General features: G+C 35.8%; 1 protein-coding gene across 1 annotated transcript in view; it reads left to right on the forward strand.

Moving 5' to 3' along the window:
• The window catches only part of RGS22 (regulator of G protein signaling 22), a 172,967-nt gene that overhangs the window by 106,059 nt on the left and 40,835 nt on the right, over window positions 1-26,073 (forward strand). The window contains exons 15-21 of the mRNA XM_029222809.1: window positions 3,000-3,194; window positions 10,451-10,543; window positions 12,316-12,488; window positions 13,420-13,582; window positions 16,265-16,423; window positions 18,454-18,522; window positions 20,952-21,113. Of these exons, the coding sequence (XP_029078642.1) occupies window positions 3,000-3,194; window positions 10,451-10,543; window positions 12,316-12,488; window positions 13,420-13,582; window positions 16,265-16,423; window positions 18,454-18,522; window positions 20,952-21,113 (1,014 nt within the window). The remainder of the gene's footprint in view (window positions 1-2,999; window positions 3,195-10,450; window positions 10,544-12,315; window positions 12,489-13,419; window positions 13,583-16,264; window positions 16,424-18,453; window positions 18,523-20,951; window positions 21,114-26,073) is intronic.

Genomic DNA, 26,073 nt, shown 5'->3' on the forward strand with positions numbered 1-26,073 from the left:
CTATAACGGACCTCATGGTTGGTCATTTCAACTGCACTTTAAATCTGAACCGTCAATTCTGACTTCTTTTCCTTAGGCTCTTTTATGATTTCTTCTGACCTTATTCATTATTATTATATTTTACAATCAATATGTATTGATATTTCCCTACATATTTATGCTTTATATTGTTCTATATTCCATCCTGCTTTTGTCTAGGGCCTCCCTTTAATTAATTAATTAATTTAGTGTAGGTCTGCTGGTGACGAATTCTGGTTTTGTTTATTGACTTATGACATCTTTATTTCCTTTTAATTTAGAAGGGTTTTTTTTTTTTTTTTTTTTTTTTTTACCAGGTATAGAAGTATAGGTTAGCAGTTATTTTCTTTGGGCCCTTTAAAGATTCAAGGCAAGAGTCTATATCAGGTCCACCCCTGCTCTTAGAGTGTTTTGAGAGCCTGGGGTGTTTATAGGGGCTTCCCTACTGGCAGATCATGAACTATAATCCTTGTCCTCTCAGCGCTGAGAAACATCCAAATACTCCAATTATAGGTAATTATAAGGACTTTGGCTGTTATTCTGTGTGAGGTGGGAAGTCACTGGAAAGTTTGAATGGAGGAGTGATACACAAAATAATTTCTCTGTTTGCTGTGGTTTAAAAAAAGGAAGACCATGAAGAAGCAAAGAAGAACCTGAGAAGACCAGTTAGGAGGCTATTGCAAAAATACAAACAAGAGATGAGGGTGGCCTTTAATTTTTTGTCTGGCTATTAAAATAACTTCCAAACTGCCTCAAATCTTGATCTACTCAAACCGTTTTTCCTGTATGATGCCACAGTGATTTATTTCTAAAATTCATATCTAAAGATGTCACTCCTCAGAGATTCCCCATTTTATATCTTTAGGTAAAAATTCAAATTCCTTACCAAAGGAAAACAGATCATATCCATGCTGTGGAGCCTTCCTCCCTTTATATCCTCCTCTCTTATTCTACCTCTTTCCTTTAGCCAGTGTTCTCTACTTGGAGCCTAGACGCTCTCTATAAGGTTGTAAAACCCCCTTAGGCCTCCATGCCTTGGGCCATGTTTTCCTTCTTCTTGGACTGTCCTCATCAACTCCCCTATCTTGTCTGACTTACTCCAACTCATCTTTAAAGATTCAGATTAAAGACTAGGAAGGAGCTTACCTTTCTCTTGCAAGAGTTTCTGAACCTTTTCCTTCCCCATTCCAAGACAAAAATGAGTCTTTTCTGTGGATTCAGTACAAATCAATAAACATTTATAACATCTACTCTCTACCAAAACAGTTTTTAGGAGTTGGAGAATCAGAGAGGACTAAACTGCAGTATTTGCCCTCAAGATCCTTGTTCTAGAAGAGAAGACACATGATACATGATTGCATTATAGTGTGATAAGTGTAGTAGTAAAAAGCATGATCTTGGGAGGAGGGTATGAATGAAGGGCTCCTAGAAGAGGAGAAATCCATATCGGTTTTTAAGAATAAATCAGGGCTTATGAGGCAGACAAGGTGCATGGGGTAGGGCATATATACAAGATTGAAGGAACAATGTGTGCAATGGTATAGAATGGCAAACATCAAGGTTTAGGGAATTACAGAAAAATGCGTATCTGAGTGTAAAGTTTAAAAGGCGATTAATGGAGGTGAGCTTAAAAAGAAAGGCAATTATTGAAGATCTTATTTTCAATGCATACCTTTATTGTAGTACTTATCATACTGTGTTGTAGCCACTGGTTTTCATCTCTTTGTCACACCAAATGGCTCCTTCAGGGCAGGCATTCATTAATCTTTACATACATAGCACCTATCCAAGTGTCTAAGCTGTAGTGGATACATGGTAAATGCTTATGTTATTAATGTGAACCCTTTAAAACTTTTAAAAGATTATTTTACATAAGACTGTTATTTGGTATTTGGTACAAATATCTTTCTATCTATCTACCTATCTATCTTATCGCCTGGGTCGAATCTAGGCATTATCAGTTCCAGAGTCTAAGTATAAAAATAAAATTGAAATAAAATGCAATTAATTAGAGATTTTTTTTTTAGATAACTATTTATTTTGATATAGTGATGTAAATAGAACAGAATGAAGAAAAAATTATGATAGAGATCAGATAATCTTTAAAACGGAGGAAGGAGTGTGTCGCTTTTGGGAGAAATCACCAATAGTCTTTCTTTTTTTAATTTTTATTTTTAACAGCTTTATTGAGGTTTAATTTACATGCCATAAAATTCATTAATTTTAAGTATGAAACAATAACAAAAGCTTCAGTTAAATGTGATGTACAGGGCATGACATATCCAGTATGTAACATTTTAAAAATTAAATGTTATTAACTTGCTTCTCAGATTTAAATAGCTGTTATTGAGTGACAAGACAAATGAGTAGAATGGAATAGACATTTATCCAGCTTTGTCTAGGAAGCTAGAAGTTCCATGTACAACTTTCCATTCACTCTTATTTCCTTCTTGTATCTCTTCCACAGCATTGGACACCAGATGGAGACATTTAAGAACTCTGGAACTCAGTTGGGTAGGGGAGGTAGTCTGTTGGGTCTCTAGACTGATAGTCAGTTTTCAGCCCTGGTGAATTCTTGCCTCTTTTTCCCAAAAAGCCATTACAAACCACTTTGGAAAGTAACACAAATGTGTTAGAAATGTCATGAACATAAGGAAAGGAGACGTATAACCTGGAATCAATCGTAATAATACATAGTAGTAATCTGAGAAAAAATAGAATACCCAAATCACATACACTTATACAAGATCCAGTGGCTAGTTGACTAATAACCAACAAAGAAATAGGAAAAGAAAATGAAAAGCAAAGGCTTTGAATAAACACATTGCTTTGTCTTAAGTAATTTCACACATCTTTTCAAGAAAAAAAATCACTTGAGCTTATTTGCTTCTCTTAACTTTTTAAAAATGGCTTTGCTGAGGAATCTACTAACCATTATGGTTTCTTCTAATATCCTCTCCTTTCTCCCCCTTCTCCCTTAGTATCTTTTTGCCACATACATTGCTCTTTCGGCCACTCTTGACATTGGACTCCAACAGGAAAAGAAAAAAGAAATTTATGTGAAAATACAGCCGCCATTTGAAGACCTTTTTGACACAGCAGAAGAATATATCCTTCTCCTCCTTCTTGAGCCTTGGACAAAGATGGTAAAATCAGACCAAGTTGCTTACAGAAAGGTATCGTGGCACTGATGAATTGTGTGTGAACAATTCAGGTTTACTCCAAAACTGACGATGGGCAACATTGTTAACTCGCAAGAGAGAAAAGCTGGAAAAGATTTCGTGTGGGCCAGGGACTCAGAGTTAAGATTTGGGCAGACACAAAATTGGGTCAGGGAAAGTATTTATTAACTTAGTTTTTGCCAGTTTCCCTGTTGTGTCCTAACAAAAGGCTAAAATTGATGTCATTTTTAAGTCTGTCTGCAAATATGTCAGCAGAGAAAAATCTGAGTTTTGGTTTCCTGTGAACCAATAAAATATGCCATGATAATATACTGGCTTTGTCACTTCTTGCCATTTCTCAGCAGTGGCTTTAATTTTGATTAATGGAAGGAGGCTGTTTATTTTTATTCTGGATGAATTACAGTAAATATTACACCCATGGAAAATATAAACGTTTCATATATACTGTGGAAAGCACATTCTCTGACTTAAAGCACCCTCAGATGTTCATCAGGTCAGACTGCTTGATTTGATAAAAGTGTCAACACATCTTTTTTCATTCCAAAAGAGGTCATTTTAAGTCTCAGGGCTTGAATATTTTCACTATTCTTATTGATGGGTGGAGGAAATTTCTTTAAATGTTTATTTTGAATCACAAATTAAAACCATTTGTGGGTATTTTTAATATTAAGTTAATGCATGTACCCTGTACATGAGGTCATTTCAGGTGGAACCCTGCTGTCTCTGTATTGCGCTTCTTCATTCAGATCTCCTGAACAACTTCTTGGTCATGTCTTCTCGCAGAAAGGATGGGTGAGGTAATTAAGATGAAATTAATACCAAGCACCTCGGATAGAGCCACCTTATTGGATAGTGACCAACACAACCCCACGGCTTACTAAATTCATTGACCAAACTAATGAATTTTTCAGTCCTGATTTCTTTTTGTCCTGAAAAATTAACATTTGTATCCTTTCTACTACAAAAATACATATTTTACACTAGGAAAATTGAGATATTATATGAAATTAAAAAAAAATATCTCCAGGGACTTCCCTGGTGGTCCAGTGGTTTAAGACACCGTGCTCCCAATGCAGGGGGCCCAGGTTCGATCCTGTCAGGGAACTAGATCCCGCATGCCGCAATGAAGATCCCACACGTGACAGCAGAGATCCTGTGTGCCACAACTAAGACCTGACAAAGCCAAATAAATAAATAAATATTTTTTTTAAGAAAAGAAAAATTCTCTCCAGTCATGATTTTATTATTTTTTAAACTAATTAAATTTTTTTTGGCCACGCCTCACAGCTTGTGGGATCTTAGTTACCCAACCAGGGATCGAACCCATGCCCTCCACAGTGAAATCACAGAGTCCTAAGCACTGGACAGCCAGGGAAGTCCCCAGTCATGATTTTAAATACAGTATATGGTATAGAGGAAAATGGATATAAGATACGGTCCTAGGATGACAAAACAGATTCAGAATTATAACTAACTTCCCTAAACCAAGAAGTTTTAGCATTAGCAGTGATTCTTACGAAATGCCTGGGACAAATTATACACTCTTTTTAATAAGAGGAAAAATAAATTTCTCTTAATTCTATAAACTTCTTAAGTTCAGCCCAGAGGACTTCTCTAAAAGTCCAGCTGACTGGATTATGTAGACTCTTTCCCAAAAAGGGTAAACAAGAAGATTTAACCAAAATTAATTATTAAATACAGGAGTTCTCAGTCGGCTAAACTGATCTTTCTCAATAGAGAAATGGAAAATGATCTTGTTCTCCTGACTGTATGAAGCAGTGCAATACACACTCTGAAGGCTAAGTCCTACTGTGAGGTTTAATTTGATGATTGACTCTCCCCTCTCTTGCTATAGCAATAAAACCTTTGCTCACAGACTGATAACAATAGTGTCCAATCATTTTTTTGTTCTACTGTGGATTATTTGGTCCCTAAAGCTAAGAGTGCCTATCTTCATGACTATTATCCAGTTATAAAGAACAGAAGATGGAAAAGTGATCCACCCAACATGTTTGCACTGTCTGCTAGTTCACATGGGGTGTCCAGAAAGGAGGAATGATCTTTGGTGGCATTATATCATTACATAGAAATGTATACCTTTTTTAACATTTGAAGCCTGACTTTGCTGTAGCTAATGTTTTGTTTTGTTGTTTTTTTTTTAACATATTTATTGGAGTATAATTGCTATACAATGGTGTGTTAGTTTCTGCTTTATAACAAAGTGAATCAGTTATACATATATATATGTTCCCATATCTCTTCCCTCTTGCATCTCCCTGCCTCCCACCCTCCCTATCTCACCCCTCTAGATGGTCACAAACCACCGAGATGATCTCCCTGTGCTATGCGGCTGCTTCCCACTAGCTATCTATTTTACGTTTGGTAGTGTATATATGTCCATGCCACTCTCTCACTTTGTCACAGCTTACCCTTCCCTATCCCCATATCCTCAAGTCCATTCACTAGTACGTCTGTGTCTTTATTCCCGTCTTACCCCTAGGTTCTTCATGACCTATTTTTTTTTTCTTAGATTCCATATATATGTGTTAGCATACGGTATTTGTTTTTCTCTTTCTGACTTACTTCACTCTGAATGACAGACTCTAGGTCCATCCACCTCACTACAGATATCTCAATTTCGTTTCTTTTTATGGCTGAGTAATATTCCATTGTATATATGTGCCACATCTTCTTTATCCATTCATCTGACGATGGACACTTAGGTTGCTTCCATGTCCTGGCTCTTGTAAATAGTGCTACAATGAACATTTTGGTACATGACTCTTTTTGAATTATGGTTTTCTCAGGGTATATGCCCAGTAGTGGGATTGCTGGGTCATATGGTAGTTCTATTTTTAGATTTTTAAGGAACCTTCATACTGTTCTCTATAGTGGCTCTATCAGTTTACATTCCCACCAACAGTGCAAGAGTGTTCCCTTTTCTCCACACCCTCTCCAGCATTTATTTTTTCTAGATTTTTTTTTCTTTGCGGTATGCGGGCCTCTCACTGTTGTGGCCTCTCCTGTTGCAGAGCACAGGCTCCAGACACGCAGGCTCAGCGGCCATGGCTCACGGGCCTAGCTGTTCCACGGCATGTGGGATCTTCCCGGACAGGGGCACGAACCCGTGTCCCCTGCATCAGCAGGCAGACTGTCAACCACTGCGCCACCAGGGAAGCCCTGTTTATAGATTTTTTGATGATGGCCGTTCTGACCAGTGTGAGATGATATCTCATTAGAGTTTTGATTTGCATTTCTCTAATGATTAATGGTGTTGAGCATTGTTTCATGTGTTTGTTGGCAATCTGTTTATCTTCTTTGGAGAATTGTCTGTTTAGGTCTTCTGCCCATTTTTGGATTGGGTTCTTTGTTTTTTTTGTTATTGAGCTGCATGAGCTGCTTGTAAATTTTGGAGATTAATCCTTTGTCAGTTGCTTCATTTGCAAATATTTTCTCCCATTCTGAGGGTTGTCTTTTGGTCTTGATTATGGTTTCCTTTGCTGTGCAAAAGCTTTGAAGTTTCATTAGGTCCCATTTGTTTTTTTTTTTGTTTTGTTTGTATTTCCATTTCTCTAGGAGGTGGGTCAAAAAGGATCTTGCTATGATTTATGTCATAGAGTGTTCTGCCTATGTTTTCCTCTAAGAGTTTATAGTCTCTGGCCTTACATTTAGGTCTTTAATCCATTTTGAGTTTATTTTTGTGTATGGTGTTAGGGAGTGTTCTAATTTCATTCTTTTACATGTAGCTGTCCAGTTTTCCCAGCACCACTTACTGAAGAGGCTGTCTTTTCTCCACTGTATATTTTTGCCTCCTTTATCAAAGATAAGGTGACGATATGTGCATGGGTTTATCCGTAGGCTTTCTATCCTTTTCCATTGATCTGTATTTCTGTTTTTGCTCCAGTACCATACTGTCTTGATTACTGTAGCTTTGTATTATAGTCTGAAGTCAGGGAGCCTGATTCCTCCAGCTCCATTTTTCGTCTTTTGTGTTTCCATACAAATTGTGAAATTTTTTGTTCTAGTTCTGTGAAAAATGCCATTGGTAGTTTGATAGGGATTGCATTGAATCTGTGGATTATTTTGGGTAGTAGAGTCATTTTCACAATGTTGATTCTTCCCATCCAAGAACATGGTATATCTCTCCATCTATTTGTATCATCTTTAATTTCTTTCATCAGTGTCTTATAATTTTCTGCATACAGGTCTTTTGTCTCCCTAGGTAGGTTTATTCCTAGATATTTTATTCTTTTTGTTGCCATGGTAAATGGGAGTGTTCTCTTAATTTCACTTTCAGATTTTTCATCATTAGTATATAGGAATGCCAGAGATTTCTTTGCATTAATATTGTATCCTGCTACTTTACCAAATTCATTGATTAGCTCTAGTAGTTTTCTGGTAGCATCTTTAGGATTCTCTATGTGTAGTATCATGTCATCTGCAAACACTGACAGCTTTATTTCTTCTTTTCCGATTTGGATTCTTTTTATTTCTTTTTCTTCTCTGATTGCTGTGGCTAAAACTTCCAAAACTTTGTTGAATAATAGTGGTGAGAGTGGGCAACCGTGTCTTGTTCCTGATCTTAGAGGAAATGGTTTCACCTTTGAGGATGATGTTGGCTGTGGGTTTTTCATATATGACCTTTATTATGTTGAGGAAATTTCCCTCTGTGCCTACTTTCTGCAGGGTTTTCGTCATAAATGGGTGTTGAATTTTGTCAAAAGCCTTCTCTGCATCTATTGAGATTGTCCTATGGGTTTTATCCTTCAGTTTGTTAATATGGTGTATCACAGTGATTGATTTGTGTATATTGAAGAATCCTTGAATTCCTGGGAGAAACCCCACTTGATCATAGTGTATGATCCTTTTAATGTGCTGTTGGATTCTGTTTGCTATTATTTTGTTGAGGATTTTTCCATCTATGTCCATCAGTGATATTGGCCTGTAGCTTTCTCTCTTTGTGAAATCTTTGTCTGGTTTTGGTATCAGGGTGATGGTGGCCTTGTAGAATGAGTTTGGGAGTGTTCCTCCCTCTGCTATATTTTGGAAGAGTTTGAGAAGGATAGGTGTTAGCTCTTCTCTAAATGTTTGATAGAATTCGCCTGTGAAGCCATCTGGTCCTGGGCTTTTGTTTGTTGGGATATTTTTAATCACAGTTTCAATTTCAATTGCTTGCAATTTCAATTGCTTGTGATCGGTCTGTTCATATTTAATATTTCTTCCTCGTTCTGTCTCGGCAAGGTTGTGCATTTCTAAGAATTTTTCCATTTCTTCCAGGTTTTCCATTTTATTGGCATATAGTTGCTTGTAGTAATCTCTCATGATCCTTTGTATTTCTGCAGTGTCAGTTGTTACTTCTCCTTTTTCATTTCTAATTCTGTTGATTTGAGTCTTCTCCCTTTTTTTCTTGATGAGTCTGGCTAATGGTTTATCAATTTTGTTTATCTTCTCAAAGAACCAGCTTTTAATTTTATTGATCTTTGCTGTTGTTTCCTTCATTTCTTTTTCATTTATTTCTGATCTAATCTTTATGATCTCTTTCCTTCTGCTCAGTACCACCAAACCAGCTTTACAACAAATGCTAAAGAACCTTCTCTAGGCAAGAAACACAAGAGAAGGAAAAGACCTACAATAAGAAACCCAAAACAATTAAGAAAATAGGAATAGGAACGTACATATCAATAATTACCTTAAATGAAATGGATTGGGCTTCCCTAGTAGTGCAGTGGTTGAGAGTCTGCCTGCTGATGTGGGGGACACGGGTTCGTGCCCCCGTCTGGGAAGATCCCACATGCCGCAGAGTGGCTAGGCCCGTGAGCCATGGCCGCTGAGCCTGCACGTCCGGAGCCTGTGCTCCGCAACGGGAGAGGCCACAACAGTGAAAGGCCCGCGTACTGCAAAAGAAAAAAAAAAAAAGTAAATGGATTAAATCCTCCCACCAAAAGTCATAGACTGGCTGAATGGATACAAGAACAAGACCCATATATATGCTGTCTACAAGAGACCCACTTCAGACCTAGGGACACATACAGACTGAAAGTGAGGGGATGGAAAACGATATTCCATGCCAGTGGAATTCAAAAGAAAGCTGGAGTAGCAATTCTCATATCAGACAAAATAGACTTTAAAATAAAGACTATTACAAGAGACAAAGAAGGATACTACATAATGATGAAGGGATCGATCCAAGAAGAAGGTATAACAATTGTAAATATTTATGCACCCAACATAGGAGCGCCTCAATACATAAGGCAAATACTAACAACCACAAAAGGGGAAATTGACAGTAACACAATCATAATAGGGGACTTTAACACCCCACTTCACCAATGGACAGATCATCCAAAATGAAAATAAATAAGGAAACACAAGCTTTAAATGATACATTAAACAAAATGGACTTAATTGATATTTATAGGACATTCCATCCAAAAACAACAGAATACACGTTTTTCTCAAGTGCTCATGGAACATTCTCCAGGATAGATCGTATCTTGGGTCACAAATCAAGCCTTGGTAAATTTAAAAAAATTGAAATTTTATCAAGTATCTTTTCCGACCACAATGCTGTGAGACTAGATATCAATTACAGGAAAAGATCTGTAAAAAATACAAACACATGGAGGCTAAACGATACACTACTTAATAACCAAGAGATTACTGAAGAAATCAAAGAGGAACTGAAAAAATACCTAGAAACAAATGACAATGAAAACGTGACGACCCAAAACCTACGGGATGCAGCAAAAGCAGTTCTAAGAGGGAAGTTGATAGCAATGCAGTCCTACCTTAAGAAACAGGAAACATCTCAAAAAAACAACCTAACCTTGCACCTATAGCAATTGTAGCTAATGTTTTTTTTTGTTTGTTTGTTTTTTGCGGTACGCAGGCCTCTCACTGTTGTGGCCTCTCCCGTTGCGGAGCACAGGCTCTGGACGCACAGGCTCAGTGGCCATGGCTCACGGGCCTAGCCACTCTGCAGCATGTGGTATCTTCCCAGACCAGGCCACGATCCCGTGCCTCCTGCATTGGCAGGCGGACTCTCAACCACTGCGCCACCTGGGAAGCCCTGTAGCTAATGTTTTTCACTATGTGGGTCTTCTTGCTTCTGCCTCCAAACTAAATTACTTTATTGGCAAGTGTATTTGTTTTTTTAGCCCACTGTTATTGGCAAATTGTGCATGCTTTCCCCACTTTTTCATAATGCACATTCTTCTGATGTTACAAACTTTATTATTGTGTTATTATAGGTGGAGCTGGTGGAGGAAACTCGACAGCTAAATTCCACGTACTTCAGAAAGCTACAGGCTTTGCATAAAGAGACAGTTTCCAAGAAAGCTGAGGTAAGAAACTCTCTACTTAGAAAAACAAAGATTTTAACCTAGAAAGGATTATCACTGCATATATTGGGGGGGAGCGGGGGGGAGTAGGAATCATATATTGAGGAAATCATGTATTGATAAAGTAGGGGTCAGGCAGTTTCATTTTCTGCTGCTTCTTTGCCCAACATGCTGCATTTGACAGGTATCACATTTTTTTGACACATTTAACAAAAAAGCCAGAAAAATAAAGCAGTTGAAGTAGCATAGGGAGCCAAGATACACGTTTGCCTTAGCTAAGAGCCTTCAAGCCACATTATATTCCTTTGAATGTTACTGGTTATTTTCTGTATGGCAGCAGTGCTATTTGTTCAACTCACAAAAGAATTAAACTGAGTTTTCCAAACAGAAAAAGAAGTGTTGTGTGATAGCAGTAAGCAAAATAATAAAGAAAAAATATGGAAAGGCTTTAACAGGGTCAATAAAAATATCATAGGATTGACTAGGATATTAAAGTGTTATTTGCAAATTTGTGATTGGCTAAGTAAACCACGATAGATCCATAAGGCCATAAGATTAAATGTGTGTATCTACTTAGAAATGACAGATTCATATTTATTCATATTTATTGACATTGAAAATGCCCCCAACATATTATTTTATAAAAATGTGGGGAACAAAAACACTGGTATCGGTTAATCCTATTCAACTAAAATTATACATGCATTCCTAGGTGTATACATATATGCAAAGAGGGCTGTCTGGAAAAATGTTCATCAAAATATTAAAAATAGTTAGCTCTGAGTGGTAAGGTTTCAGGTGATTTTTTAATTTTCTACTTTGTACCTATCTGAAATCTTTATTCTTTTGCAATAAAGTTTTACACAGACAGTAAAGCTGTTTTTTAAATGTAACCTTCATGTTATTGCCATGAAATTCTTTATTTGAAATTCTATTAATTAATATCTGGAAAGGATACATAAAAATTCATAAAGTATCTTTAAATTTTTTTAAAGTTATAATACTATTCATAATACTTATACCTATCAAAAATTGATTTTTTAAATATAGGTAGTTTATCTCATGGTCTGATGCTTTTCAAAAACAAATAGGGAGGTGAATTAATTATATAGGGAGTTACATAGGAAGGATTTCTGAAGAATAAGCCTCTCTAGCTCTTTGCCCTGAAGGACTTGTAAACAGTTTGCAAAACATCAGAGGTATTAAAAATACCTAACAATTAACTGTTATATGAAAAAGATTACATCTAAAGTATCTTTTACTACTCTATAACATAAAAAACTTTTATAGACAAACTAATGTTTTATGTTCATGATATATCGTTAAGAAAAAGAACCAAAAACCATACATGGTTGTATAGTCCTGTTTCCGTTTGTAATAAACTACATGTGTGTACAAAAAAGACTAAAAGGATACACATAAAAATGTTCGTGGTGGTTATCTCTGAATGGTAGTACAATGTCTGCTTTTTGTTTTCTTTTTATTACGAAAGACATATTACTTCTGTACCAACAAAAATAATAAAATTAATATTTTATAAGCAAGTGTATAGTAAATACTTACTAATGTTCTTGAAAAGAAGGGAATGGAATGGAAAGGAACAGAACAGAATTTGATGTGAGTTAGAACCAGATTCTAGATTCTTTACCCAGTTCTACCATTGGACTGATAAATGCCATTGGCCTAATAGTTAATTTTTATTTCAGTTTCTCTTTAAATTTGGAAAATAATTTGTTGTATTTAAGAGATTTTTATGAAAAGTGTTATTTCACTAGGACACTACTTGTGAAATTGGATCTGGTATTTCACCACTTCCTCATGTCTCTAAACAAACAGAATACTGGAATAATGTTCCTGCAGAATATAGGCATTTTAATTTTAATGATCTGCTTAACAACAAACTGGAGTTTGAACATTTCCATCAGTTTCTTGAGGCTCATTCTTCAAGGTGAGGAACATAACCATTTTAAAATTTATTTCTGTCTTAAAATATTCTTCTAAACTGTTAGATACTTGTTTTGATTCAACATATGATAAAAATGGTTTGGTGCTAGATTTTACCCATTTCAGTAAAGATTAATGAAACCTGTACGGATAACCTTTTGTTGGGAATTGCATTTTGATAACAGCCTCCAAAATGTTATTTTAAGTGGTCAAACAATATTTGTTGATACTTTTACCATTGGCTAAATTAAAACACCAGTACGTTATATTTTTGCCTATTCTGATGTTTCTTTCTTTTGCATTTTTCTAAACAGGTGCTCTAATGACTCTTTCTGAGAAGTTTCTCTTTTATATTTTACTAAGCTATTGAAATTACTCTACTATTTTGTGATTTTCATTAGTTAATACATAAATGAAACATTATAGTTTTGCATAGAATCTTGGTACCTTATGACACATTTATCTAATATAAACTGAAGTGTTAATCATATTTTTTCCAATAATTTTCTCCCAAGTTAACAAAAACAGGTTAGACCTGGGAGCCAAATTTCACCTATATAGTTCCCCTTTGTGATGATAATTATTCTAAATTTAGCAGGTTGCCAAATAGACATGCAATAGGTGGAAATTTTGCCATATTTGAAATTGATAATACTAGTTCATCATTAATGGAAGAACTCTGAGACCCACCCTACCAGTATGGTGGTAGATTCTTCTCTGATCCCAGCACTCCTTGTATTCATTCATATATTTAGCCAGGATAAGACAGTATTAATAATAATATTAATAATATCATACTCATTAGTTCCATGGTCTAATCGGTTGTACTAACTGCTCAATACAGCACTTTCTAAATTCTGTCAAAACAACAACTTGTTTGGTGTTTAATAGAATTGAAAGAAATAAATAAGAAGGGCTGTACTTTTTCATTTTAGCATGGACCTTATGTGCTGGACAGACATTGAACAGTTCCGAAGAATAACTTACAGAGATCGAAAGCGAAGGGAGGCAAAATCTATGTACATTAAAAACAAGTACCTTAATAAAAAATATTTCTTTGGACCCAACAGTCCAGCTTCTCTATATCAACAGGACCAGGTATCAATATGGAGACGTATTTTCTACATTTAAGTATGAAAACTAGTAATTTATTTCTTTTTGCCAACAATCTCAACGTCTTCTTTTTTCTTTTGCTTTTATGACTTATATGTTAGACACTTTTGACATCTTTTTTTTTAGGTATTCATAATTATCTACAAATGTGTTTTTTTAAATAAAGGCTGCTTTCCTTTATTTACTTATTTAAAAAATTTATTTATTCATTTATTTATTTATTTATTTGGCTGCACCAGGTCTCAGTTGCAGCATGCTGAGTCTTTACTTGCGGCATGTGGGATCTTTAGTTGAGCCATGCGAACTCTTAGTTGCAGTATGTGGGCTGTAGTTCCCTGACCGGGGGTCGATCCCTGGCCCCCTGCATTGGGAATGTGGAGTCTTAACCATTGGACCACCAGGGAAGTCCCTCTACAGATGCCTTAAAGTTCACTCAAGTATTATATATTATTAAAACTGTGTTATTTTTAAAGTAATCTATGGAATAAAAATAACTTTCATTCATCCACTCACCCATTCATTCAGCAAATATGGGTGCCTGTGATATGCCAGACGCTGTTCTAGGTGCTCAGGATAAGTGGTAAACAAGGAGGACAAAGTCCTTGCACCTTTCAAAAGCAGAAAAACAGCCATTATCAGCCATTAAACCCCATCTCTACCTCTTTTCTGTTCTTCTCTTGCCTGAAATTACTCCAGACATAACTGATTTTTGAAAAATCCTGTTTGCCATTGTACTGTCTCCCAAAACAATTTTTATTGACCAGGAACATAGATTTTCCATTTTGTTGAGCCAAGATCATATGGCTTTAATCACAACTTACTAATAACTAGACGGTGTCATTATTTACAGCAAAAATGTCAGATTGGGATTCAACAGTGCTTTTGAGTGTTCATGTAATTGATCACATGAGATATGGCTCAATTTTAATGCCTTTGAAATATAAAATTAAGTGTTATAATTTATTTAACCTGAAGTTTGCTAATATTAGAAGTTTGCTAGATCAAATTTGTAGCATTTGAGTTCTTTATTTTCGTAGTTTAAAAGGATGTGTACCCTGATGGCATACATTTGTAAAATACAAATCTCAGATTAATTCAGTAAATTAAAGAAAAATTCAGAGCTATTCACAAGTAGGGCATACCAAATTAAAAATCTAGATCTTTGGGGGGAAAATAAACAAAAGTCCTTGGGAGTAAGAGGGAGAAGAAATTCTAGAATTAAGCAACTTTAACAAAAATGTCTTGCCATTAGTTCCCTGAGATAAAAATCTGGGATGTATTAGCAAAAGTGGCTGGGAGTATCTCAGTAAGCATAAGTATGAAATAAACACATGGAAAGCATTTGTTTTCTATTTGGCTTGTGCTACATTGTGTGAGGTTTCATGGTATCTGATGCTACTGTGTGAACCTTCCATAGTAAAACTTGCTGAGAATTAAAAGTCATCCATTGCTGTCATAGTAAATGATTGTGCTTACTATAGAGGAGTTTTCCAAATGACCCTTCTTCCTCATCTTTGTCTTCACTTTTATTTTTATTTACCTATTTTATACTTAAGGATTTCTGCATCGCCTTATGTTTTATACAGACCATGCTAGTTCTAATCCTAGTTGTGTGGCCAATTTGCAGTTTGATTAGCAAAGTAGTCTTTTCTCTTATTCTCTTTTCTTCTTATTTTTATACAGAAACCGTATTATTTTTAATATTATTAAAGGATGGCTGAGAGAGTTTCTCTTTTTTATATAAAACAATATTATTATTAGGATTAATTTAATCTTATTAATCAAAGGAGAGCTAAGACTCCAATGAGGAGTCCAATTTTTTCTGTGTACAAAAAACTCACCAATTTTGAGTGGTATATATGCAGAAACAGGATGATTTATAGTAGGAATTGGCCATTAGTATTGTTTTTTAATTAATTAATTTTTATGGCCATTAGTATCATGGAAGCCAGTAATTATATAGAAGGAAGATTTTGGCCACAGAGAAATTGTCTTATAAAAGGGCCACCTGTGCAAGTCAGAGACTATTGTCTGTATAACCTGGCCTTTTTCTACTTCCTGCTATCTCTGTTTTCTTCTTTGAAGTTGTTGGAACAGCCCTACATTGCTACCACCACCATCATTCCACCATCTCCAACCCAATGTTTATTGGTAATATGCATATTTATAATGTCTGAGTCAAGGTTGTCTCTTAGCTAATTAACGCCTTATTTTTCTCAGACACAAAAGAAAATGCCTTCTCAAACAAGTCCATTTGAGTAGAATCAGAGATTCATAGAATATTAGACCTAGAAGAGACCTTAGAAAACTAAAAGTCTAATGCCCTTATTTTACAGTTGAAGAAACTGAAGCCATGGAGAAAAAAATGGCACTGCAGTTGTCACACAGGATAGAAATCCCTGTGTTCTTTGAAATATATTATTATAAGCAAAATCATACATCTAAAACAACCATCACATAAACCACAATTCTCTGTTTGATGTTAGGGAAGTTATCTGTCTTTACTGTACAGAGTAAAGCCAGGAGCTATTTTACAGAAAATGAAAATTCTGGCACCTATCAGGTGCTCAGCAAATAGTCTTGGGGTGAATGAATAAATTAATGACTATTAGCATTTCTTTACCTAAACAGAAGTTTGTTGTTTCTGTTTCATTTTTATTTTCTTAGATAATGCATTTAAGTGGTGGCTGGGGAAAGATTCTCCATGAGCAGCTTGATGCAGCTGTTCTAATTGAAATTCAGAAGCATGTCCTAAATAGGCTAGAAAATGTGTGGTTGCCATTGTTTCTTGCAAGTGAACAGTTTGCAGCACGTCAAAAGATAAAGGTATGTAAATTAGTATAATCTTGGGATAGCAACTGACAGCACCTCTCAAAGCCTCAAATGTGAAAGCCTGTTGACTCAGCCACTGTACTTCTATGGCATAGTGGTTAAGAGCAGGAAGTCAGACTTCCCAAGTTTTAATCTCAACACTGCCACATACTAATTGTACAACAGTAAGTTTTATAACCTTAGTTTTCTCATTTGGAAAAGAAATGGAGATAATAAGAGTAATATCTTCATAAGATTGTTATGAAGAGGAAACGAAATGATATATGTGTAGTTTCTTAGCGTGGTGCCTGGTACACAGCAAACACTCACATACTGTCTATTAATATAGTTATTATCTTTTACATTATTATTATTGAGTCTTCATATAAATGGGCAAGGATGTACAAAGGGGAATAGTTAAATGAATTATAAGAATTCCATACTATGGATAACTATGCAGTTTTCCATATAAAATGAGATTATAAAAATGAGATTTCCACTTATACTGATAATGAAAGATGTTATTTATTGAGTGAAACAAGCAGGATGCAGAACAATACATAGAAGATAATCCCATTATATGTACTTATATCTGTATATCTGTCTATTTTTGCATTTCTCTTTCTCCTTCTCTCTGTCTGTCTATATTTATATTTATGAACAAAGATGAAAGAAAAGATCTGCCTCCTGGGAATGGGTATGGGAGTGTGAAGGATTTTTACTTTGTAAAGTAGGGTTTTTGTTGTTGTTTTGCTTTGTTTAGTTTTTATTTTATAAGAAGCATGTATTACTTCAATAATTTTAAATGTCATTATCACACCTAAAAACAGGCAAACCTGATCTTTACAAAAAGAACACAAGGAGTAGAGAGCATGTAATTTTGGACTTCAGTGTGTAAAGCACATGCCATTAGTATTGATCAGGAAGAATGTAAAAAAGCTGCCCTCCATATTTATTTTATCAAACACTTTGAGTCTTACTTATCTGGAAATATCCTTAGTCTTCTTAACACCTTAAGTTATGGAGAACACAGTACAGTGGGAACATAGAACTTATAGTATGGGGAAGAAGACCTGACTTGTTTTAGGCAAAAAGTTCCTGGAAGTAAGCTTTGGGACAACTCAGATTTCCTCATTTCCTTTCTTCAGGCTAACTCTAATTGTCTATCCAAAGCCAAGTAGAAAGATATTTGGCTCATTAATATTGTTTACCATGTTTTCTCACTACGTTTACCACAATAACTTTATTGTAATTTACAGCTCCTTCCTAACTTAGCAATTCTGTGTGTGGCCAGCAACATTCACTGATTCTGGCAACCTTAAAGCCAAAGACAGAAGAGAAGGAAGATCAAGAATTTTTAATAAAATGATGCTGGAGCATCTCACACATTTAGGGGAAGAGTTGACACCCAAGCTTTACAAAGGCCAGGGGCCAGGACAGCCCTGGGAACCCAGCAAGAAGCATTCTCAGATCTTTTCTCCAGGCTGTGGCTACCAAAAGACTCAGCAGCAGTGATTCTAGTCCCTGTCTGTCTGGGTCAGCTCCTGGATCTACCTGCTATAGACAGGGAGGTAGAGTCACATAGCACAGATTTGGCAGGAGTGGTTCCCAAAAAAGGGAAAATATTGTGAATAGGCAATAACCTCAAGAAATATCTACTGTAATACCTCCCTGTGTTGAGTAACTTTTGTGCTCATCTAAAATTAGTCATGGCTAGAAAATACACAAAAATTTGGGAAGTCCTAATCATCCTTCCAGCTTCAGTTTCTATGGGGCCCAAGTGAAACTGTTGTCTACCTTTGGGGCAATACACTCAGGTATTATTATCTCCATTTTGCAGATGAGGAGACTGTTAAGAGAATTTGAGTGACTTGCCCGGGGACATGGACAGGGCTTCCATTTCTAAGTCTTATCCTCTTTCTCCTGTTCTTTCTCTTATTCACACTGACCTTTACCTCATTTTTTAAAGCTGTTAAATCAGTAAATGATTTCAATACTGTAGACATTCTGAATAACTCCGATAAAAATCATTGGTTTGCTTCTAGGTACAGGTGAGAGACATAGCTGAAGAACTTTTACTACAGAGGCATGAAAGGAAAATTGGAGTCTGGAAGGCAAGTAATATTTGTTTGTTATGTTCTTCCTCTTGTAAGTTCCACTGTCAAAGTATTGTTTTTCTTCCTCTTCTTGTACAGAGACCCTCATTGTAGATAATGCTTTTTTCTAAGCCACCAGATGCTGACACTGTTCTTAACTAGCTAATGGAATCTGCAGGGAAGTGTGATTCTACTAGAGCCCTCTTCTTAAAGAGTCCCTTAGCCTGCTCAACCCTAGAAGTGTGTGATTGGACTTTAAATGTGTATTTTTAGTTGTTTTGCTTGTGATGGATTTATTGAGACAGGCTGATCATTCCAGCATATGGTAGTTTATTTATTATTGGGAGTGGTTTACACAAAAAGAATGGGGAGTATGCAGCAGAATCAGCAACTTAAATTATCTTACATTAATCCTCTTTATTTAGAATTACATTTTAACTTTAAAGGAATTAAGATAGCTATCATTTTGGCGCTTATTTAAACCACTACAATATGATACCTTCCTAGAAATTGCCTGTTTTGCTTCTTAACAAGCATGATAAACACAGTCTTTTTGAGCCTACAAATGTATGTGTATTCGTCCTTCTATAGGTCTTGATAAAATGTCAAACTAGACCCAGGTGACCCCCTACAACCTAACAAAGATAAAAATCTATTCGACTGTTAGAGGAGTGTATGTATCTGATAGGATGCTTTTTTCCTGTATTTTCCTCTTGAAAGGAAACAAACTGTTCTTATATTTGTCCTTTGCTATGTATTTTTTAAAAATACTAAATAGAATGGGCTTATATGTCATATTATCGTACATTATACATTATGGTATTTTCTGTTTAGTTAAATTACGGGTTTTAGTTAAATTACTAAGTTTTAGCATCTTAAGAAGCAGGTCTTAAAACATTATTTGATGAGTGGGTTTTAAATAAACATCCCAGTCTAATACATAGTTGTTCCTATTTATAGGGCTATAATTTTAATATGGACCATCTGGTGATGGTCTTAACTTTTTGTCCTTGGAACACCACATGTGCCTCACTAAAATAGTGATAGACATCTATTCACTTTATCTGGGGTAAAAGCACCGCCATTCATCTAGAGTGCCTGGAGTTGCCTTCGCTTTTCAGTTTCCAACTCAGATGTCATCCTCAAAGCCCTTCTCTGTAAAGCTCTTACTCCTCCAGGCAGAATTAGTTACTCCTTCCTTTGCATTCCCATAGACTTTTTACATAACTCTCTTAAAACACTTATATTATTGGTCACATATGATTTGTTTCAAGAAACTTATTTTATGCATTGTCAGTAATGGATATTTATTGTGTGCAATGGATATTTGTCATTGATTGTTACTATAATTCCTGAGTTCATCTAAAATATTACCTTTAGAGTGATGCTTCCTTTCATGGTTGTAGGCTAAACTCAGATTTGGGGCCCTTCAATAAATTTATCAAATGAAAAAAAATCTATTCAGTAAATTCAATAAAATCTATTATTTTTCTTAATCTGAGAGGCTAAAAGAGGATGAATATGTGATCTAAAATGGACAAGGTAAAAAAAGTAGACATCGTATACTTCAGAATTGTGAAGATAAAATAAGTAATACCTTTAAGCATTAGTAAAACAACATGGCTTTTTTGTTGTGTAAAGTGAATCCTGGGCCAGAGAAAGTTTATTATTAAAAATATGCACTGATAATTATTTCCTCTGGTTATTAATTATTAATAGTAATTTATTATTAAAATAATATAAAGATGTCTTGCCTAAAAACATGATCTTTTGGGAATTCCGTGACGGTCCAGTGGTTAGGACTCAGCACTTTCACTGCTGTGGCCCAGGTTCAATCCCTGGTCAGGAAACTAAAATCCCACAAGCAGCACAGCGTGGCCAAAAAAAACCATGATCTTTCTAGGATAGAATTATGGTGAAGCTCCACAGTAAATTTCCTATTTAAATTAATAAGATTAATTGGTAATTTTTTCTAAAATTTTTGAAAAATATCTTAAATGTTCAACTGTTTTGACTTTTTAAAAGACAGGAAAATTATATATTAATGTATAACATATAATATATATAATTATAAAATAATAATGTATAATTATAACATTATGATTACTTTGTTCTGTTTAAGCACAGAACTCATACTGTACGCCAAAGTGTAGCTTTTCACCATAGTCCCAAACTGTAATGATTGTTAACATTCTTAATGTACTCATATGTTCTAAGTCATCCAATCATTTCTTTTTCTCTCCGCCTCTTAAAAAACTGATGCCATAAAAATACAAAGGAGACAAAAGGGAGAACAGAGGAAAGCTGCCAAATTCTATTTATCCATGCTGTAAATTTCAACAGCCAAAAATAAAGGAGATAGAAGTTGGTAATTTTCAGCCTAATAAATGACTTTATTATTAACTTTTAGAATACAGCTAATTTTCTGTATTCTCTGATTTGGACAGCCTGTGGAGAGTAAGTGGATATCGTCATCTTGTGAAATCATTGCTTTCCGTAAAGCATTATTGAATCCAATTACCGCAAGACAGTTTCAACGGTTTGTGGCTCTAAAAGGAGATTTATTGGAAAATGGGGTGCTCTTTTGGCAAGAAGTACAAAAGTATAAGGTATTGTATTCGAAGCTGGAGAAAACCACCTCTTTTTAAGGAGGAGATGCATTAACATATCAGTTTCCTAACTTTTTGGACAAGATTTGTATAAGATATCCCAACTTCGATGTTTTCATACCAATGTGTAAATATTGAGGTATCTATTGTTCTGTGTTAGATACATTTATTATTATACAGTGAAAAGTAAGAGTTAGCCCTGAAATGATAGTATTAGGTTTTTCAAGGTTTCACGTATATTATGATCTAATGAGAATCTTCCTGAAAAGTTTTAACTATATTTTTGCATATTGCTTATCTATAAATGTACTATACACATTTTTGCTGAAGATATTCATATTCAGTACTTTAACCAAGACCTGTTTACAAGAATTCCTCCTAACCATATTTGCAGCAATAGTAATAAAAGATAGTGGATTACAGATAAATAAACCAACAGAGATGAGAGAGGTTTTACTATTAGAATGGCCAAATTCTTAAAATAAATAAGTGAAAGAACAAGTTATTAGATGCAAAAGCATTTTTTTTTGATGCAAAAGCATTTTATTGTCAGGTTTAAGTGTTTGATGGAATCATATAGAATCTGTGCATTGAGGAAGAGGAAAGGACTTCCTAGGTTATGTAATCTAGACTTGAATACAGGAATGTTGTCTAGAAATACCTAAGAGTAGGCATCCTTGCTCCCAGGGTTAGCAGGCTCATTTCCTTGCAAGCAGCCTATTTAATCCCATTATAAAAGTAGGGAGTAAAACTAAAGCTGGAATTTAAGAGAATAATGCTTTCAATTGGCCTATAATCTACGTATGTATAATATTATGCAGTACTAATACTCTGCAGCATATTTATTCTATATAGTTAATAGCTGCTCAATACAATCTTACTTCCAGACTTTCTTCAGCATTCCATGAAACTGTTTTCTACCCTTTTCTGTTATCACCAGTTTTTGTACCTTTGTCAACATAGAAATTTTTCCTCAGGAAAAAAAAAAGTATTTTGAGATAAGTTTTTTTTAAATCTATCACAAGATAAGTAATACTAAGATAATTTTTTTGAAAATTAAAAAGGAGGTAGAGTCTATTTTCCATAACAGGAAATTATTATGAGTGAGCAGAACAGTCTTTAAGCTAAAATGAACATGAGTAAGTCCAACCCTGCTAGGATAAGAGGTAATGAGATAAACTGTGCAAAATAAGCATTTAAGAAAACATAGACTCATACATAGTCAGCCCTTAACTTTGTGACTGTTTCTCCTTCAAGGCTGCCCTTGGTCTTCATTTAAATATCTTTTCTGTGGTATAGAACGGAGGACATATAATACTAGGTAGCTTTTAAAAATCATGCTTCAAGGGTGAATTTGTTTATTCAGTAAGCATTTACTAAATCACTAATGTGCCAACTATTATGCTAGATTGTAGGAATAAAAAAATGGATAAAATACACTGCCCTCCTTCGAGGAGGGAATCATCCATGAAAACAAAATATCATGAAATAACATTGATTATGATCCCTGTTCTAACTAGTTATAATTTGGGCACAGAGGGGAAAATGATTCAGGGAGGGTGGTAGCTCAGAGAGGTCTCAACAGAAGTGACGATACTTATAGGGAGCTCTACTCAATACTGTGTAATGACCTATATGGGAAAAGAATCTGAAAAAGAGTGGTTATGTATATATGCATAACTGATTCACTTCACTGTACAGCAGAAACTAACACAACATTGTAAATCAGCTATACTCCAACAAAAATTTTTAAAACAAGAAGTGGGACTTTCCTGGTGGTACAGTGGTTAAGAATCCGCCTGCCAATGCAGGGGAAATGGGCCCGAGCCCTGGTCCCGGAAGATCGCACATGCCGCAGAGCAACTAAGCCTGTGCACCACAACTACTGAGCCTGCACTCTAGAGCCCGTGAGCCACAACTGCTGAGCTCATGTGCCACAACTACTAAAGCCCACGTGCCTAGAGCCCGTGCTCTGCAACAAGAGAAGCCACCACAGTGAGAAGCCCGCGCACTGCAACAAAGATTAGCCCCTGCTCGCTGCAACTAGAGAAAGCCCATGAGCAGCAACAAAGACCCAAACAGCCAAAAATAAATAAATTAATTAGTTAATTAAAAATAAATAAATAAGAAGTGATGATACTTGAAATGGGTCTTGAAGAAGTTTGCCAGGGGGAAAGCATTCCACCTAGCATTCTTACTGTGCTCACTTTTATTTATTTATTTTTTTTTGCGGTACGCGGGCCTCTCACTGTTGTGGCCTTTCCCGTTGCGGAGCACAGGCTCCGGACGCGCAGGCTCAGTGGCCATGGCTCACGGGCCTAGCCGCTCCGCGGCATGTGGGTTCTTCCTGGACCGGGGCACGAACCCGTGTCCCCTGCATCGGCAGGCGGACTCTCAACCACTGCACCACCAGGGAAGCCCCTACTGTGCTCACTTTTATATGGCTTACTCATATTAAGTGTTTACATCTGTCAGATATTACCTTAATGATTTTCATGTAATAACGACTTTATTCTTTATAAGAATCCTAGGTCAAAGCTGTTAATTCTCAACATTTTACAGATGAAGAAGCTAAGGCACAGAGAAGTTAAGAAACTTCTGACATCACACAGCTAATTAAGTAGTAGAGCTGGAATTTGAACCAAGACATTCTATTGCTAAAGCTTGTGCCCTTAATCACTAAGTTATGCTCCCTCCCAGTGATGATTGTAGTAATATGTAAAGAGATGGCTACAGTGATCTTAATCAAACATTATTCTGAATTGTGAAAAATTGGAAAGAACCCTGATGTACAACAGGACATTGGTTATTTTAATTATGATACATCTATACAGTAGAATACTCTGCAGCCATTAAAAATTATGCTATAGGAGATTAATCAATGAAAAAAGGTATTCATCTTATGGATTTTTTAAAAACCTAGCTACTAGAAAGCAGCATGATTTAATATAAAGTGTGTGTGTGTGTGTGTGTGTGTGTGTGTGTGTGTGTGTGTGTGCGTCCCCATAGAGAAAAGACCTGAAGGAAATATACATCCAAGAAATACTTTTTCAGCACCTATCAAGGGCCAGGCTAAATCCTGAGGATACAACTGTGATCAAAACAGTCTTTTCTGTCAGGGCTTACAGTGTTAGGGGAGGGACAGACAAGTGACAGGCAAGGTGATTATAAGAGTGTGATTAGTGTAGTGGTGGGAGAAGCACAGGGTAAAATGGAAATACCTAAGATGGCCATCTCCTGGACTGAGGTAGACACAGAAAGTTTACTAGAGGACAGTACAGTTGAACCTTGAACAACACAGGTTTGAACTGCAAGGTCCGCTTATATCTGAATTTTTTTCAATAAATTCAGACTACAGTACTTCACAATCCACTGTTGGCTGAATCCAAGGATGTGGAACCACAGAAGCAGATGGCCAACTGTAAAGTTATACGTGGATTTCCAACTGCTAGGCAGGGTTGGTGCCCCTAACCCCCACGTTGTTCAACGGTCAACTGTGTGCTTAACACATAGGCCTTAATGATAGGTAAAAGTGAACTCGCTAAAGGTATAGTAGGGCAGAACAACTAGAAAAACTACCAATCCTGATTCTATCTAAATTCTATCTCTATACTCTTAAAATTAAAACCGTATAATTTCACAAATTTGTTTTTATTTCATAATCCTTATATTCCATAATAATAAGCCAGGCTCACCAAATATATGATCATTTCCCTAGTAATGGCAAAAAATTTAATTTTTGGTAACATACCAAACATATGTGTTATAAATACGCATTTTCAGAGGGAATACTAAATTGAGTAAAAAATGCTAACTGTTATCTCAGTGTAACATTTATATCAAGATTTTTCACATATAACTTATGCCAAATTTATATATGTAAAGTTTTATATGGCAAGCTCTAGAAATTTTCTTTCTTTAATACTGTCCGTAAGGTAGTTATTACCATGCCTGTCATACAGTAACTACTTAATAAATGTTGGCTTATTTCCGGCCTAGAATTACAAGTTTCCAAATTTGTGTGCTTTCTAGTGATTTAGAGAACAATGTCTTTGATAAAAAATGTCATAATTCAAGCTAAGCTACCTCTTTATTTTAAAAAGTGATAGCCTTACATCTGTGACATAAAACTGGGTCTTTTTAATGTACAATTACTATTTTTAAATTCTTTAGCTATAAAGATGGAAATATAATAGGTTATCTGAAAAAATATAGATCCTAAGAGATGCATAATAATACACCTGTAACCACCAGCATTCCCGCTTCTGTTGCTAGCCTTTTTGAGCCTAAATCACCTTGCTGTAGAAGCAGTTATGGTAGAAAAAGCTTTTGCATCCACCAGTAAGTTGAGTAGGGTGCCTATTCTCAGTGCTCTCCTAGGGCCCTGTGTATACCTTTATCATTACCACTTATTAACTATCTCAGATTGGAAAAACGTTTTTCATGCTTCTCTTCCAGTAGAAATTTGTTTTGAACATCTTTATTGGAGTATAATTTCTTTAAAATGGTGTGTTACTTTCTGCTGTATAACAGAGTGAATCAGCTAGATGTATACATATATCCCCATATGCCCTCCCTCTTGAGTCTCCCTCCCACCCTCCCTATCCCACCCCTCTAGGTGGTCACAAAACACTGAGCTGATCTTGCTGTGCAATGCAGCTTCTTCCCACTAGCTACCTATTTTACATTTGGTTGTGTATATACGTCATTGCTACTCTCTCACTTCATCCCAGCTTACCCTTCCCCCTCCCCACATCCTCAAGTCCATTCTCTACATCTGCGTCTTTATTCCTGTCCTGCCCCTAGGTTCCTCAGAACCACTTTTTTTTCGATTCCATATATATATGTTAGCATACGGTATTTGTTTTTCTCTTTCTGACTTACTTCACTCTGTATGACAGACTCTAGGTCCATCCACCTCACTACACGTAAATCAATTTCATTTCTTTTTATGGCTGAG

Source organism: Monodon monoceros, unplaced genomic scaffold, assembly GCF_005190385.1.
Source record: "Monodon monoceros isolate NGI ecotype Baffin Bay Population unplaced genomic scaffold, NGI_Narwhal_1 Super_Scaffold_14, whole genome shotgun sequence".
NCBI lineage: Eukaryota > Metazoa > Chordata > Mammalia > Artiodactyla > Monodontidae > Monodon > Monodon monoceros.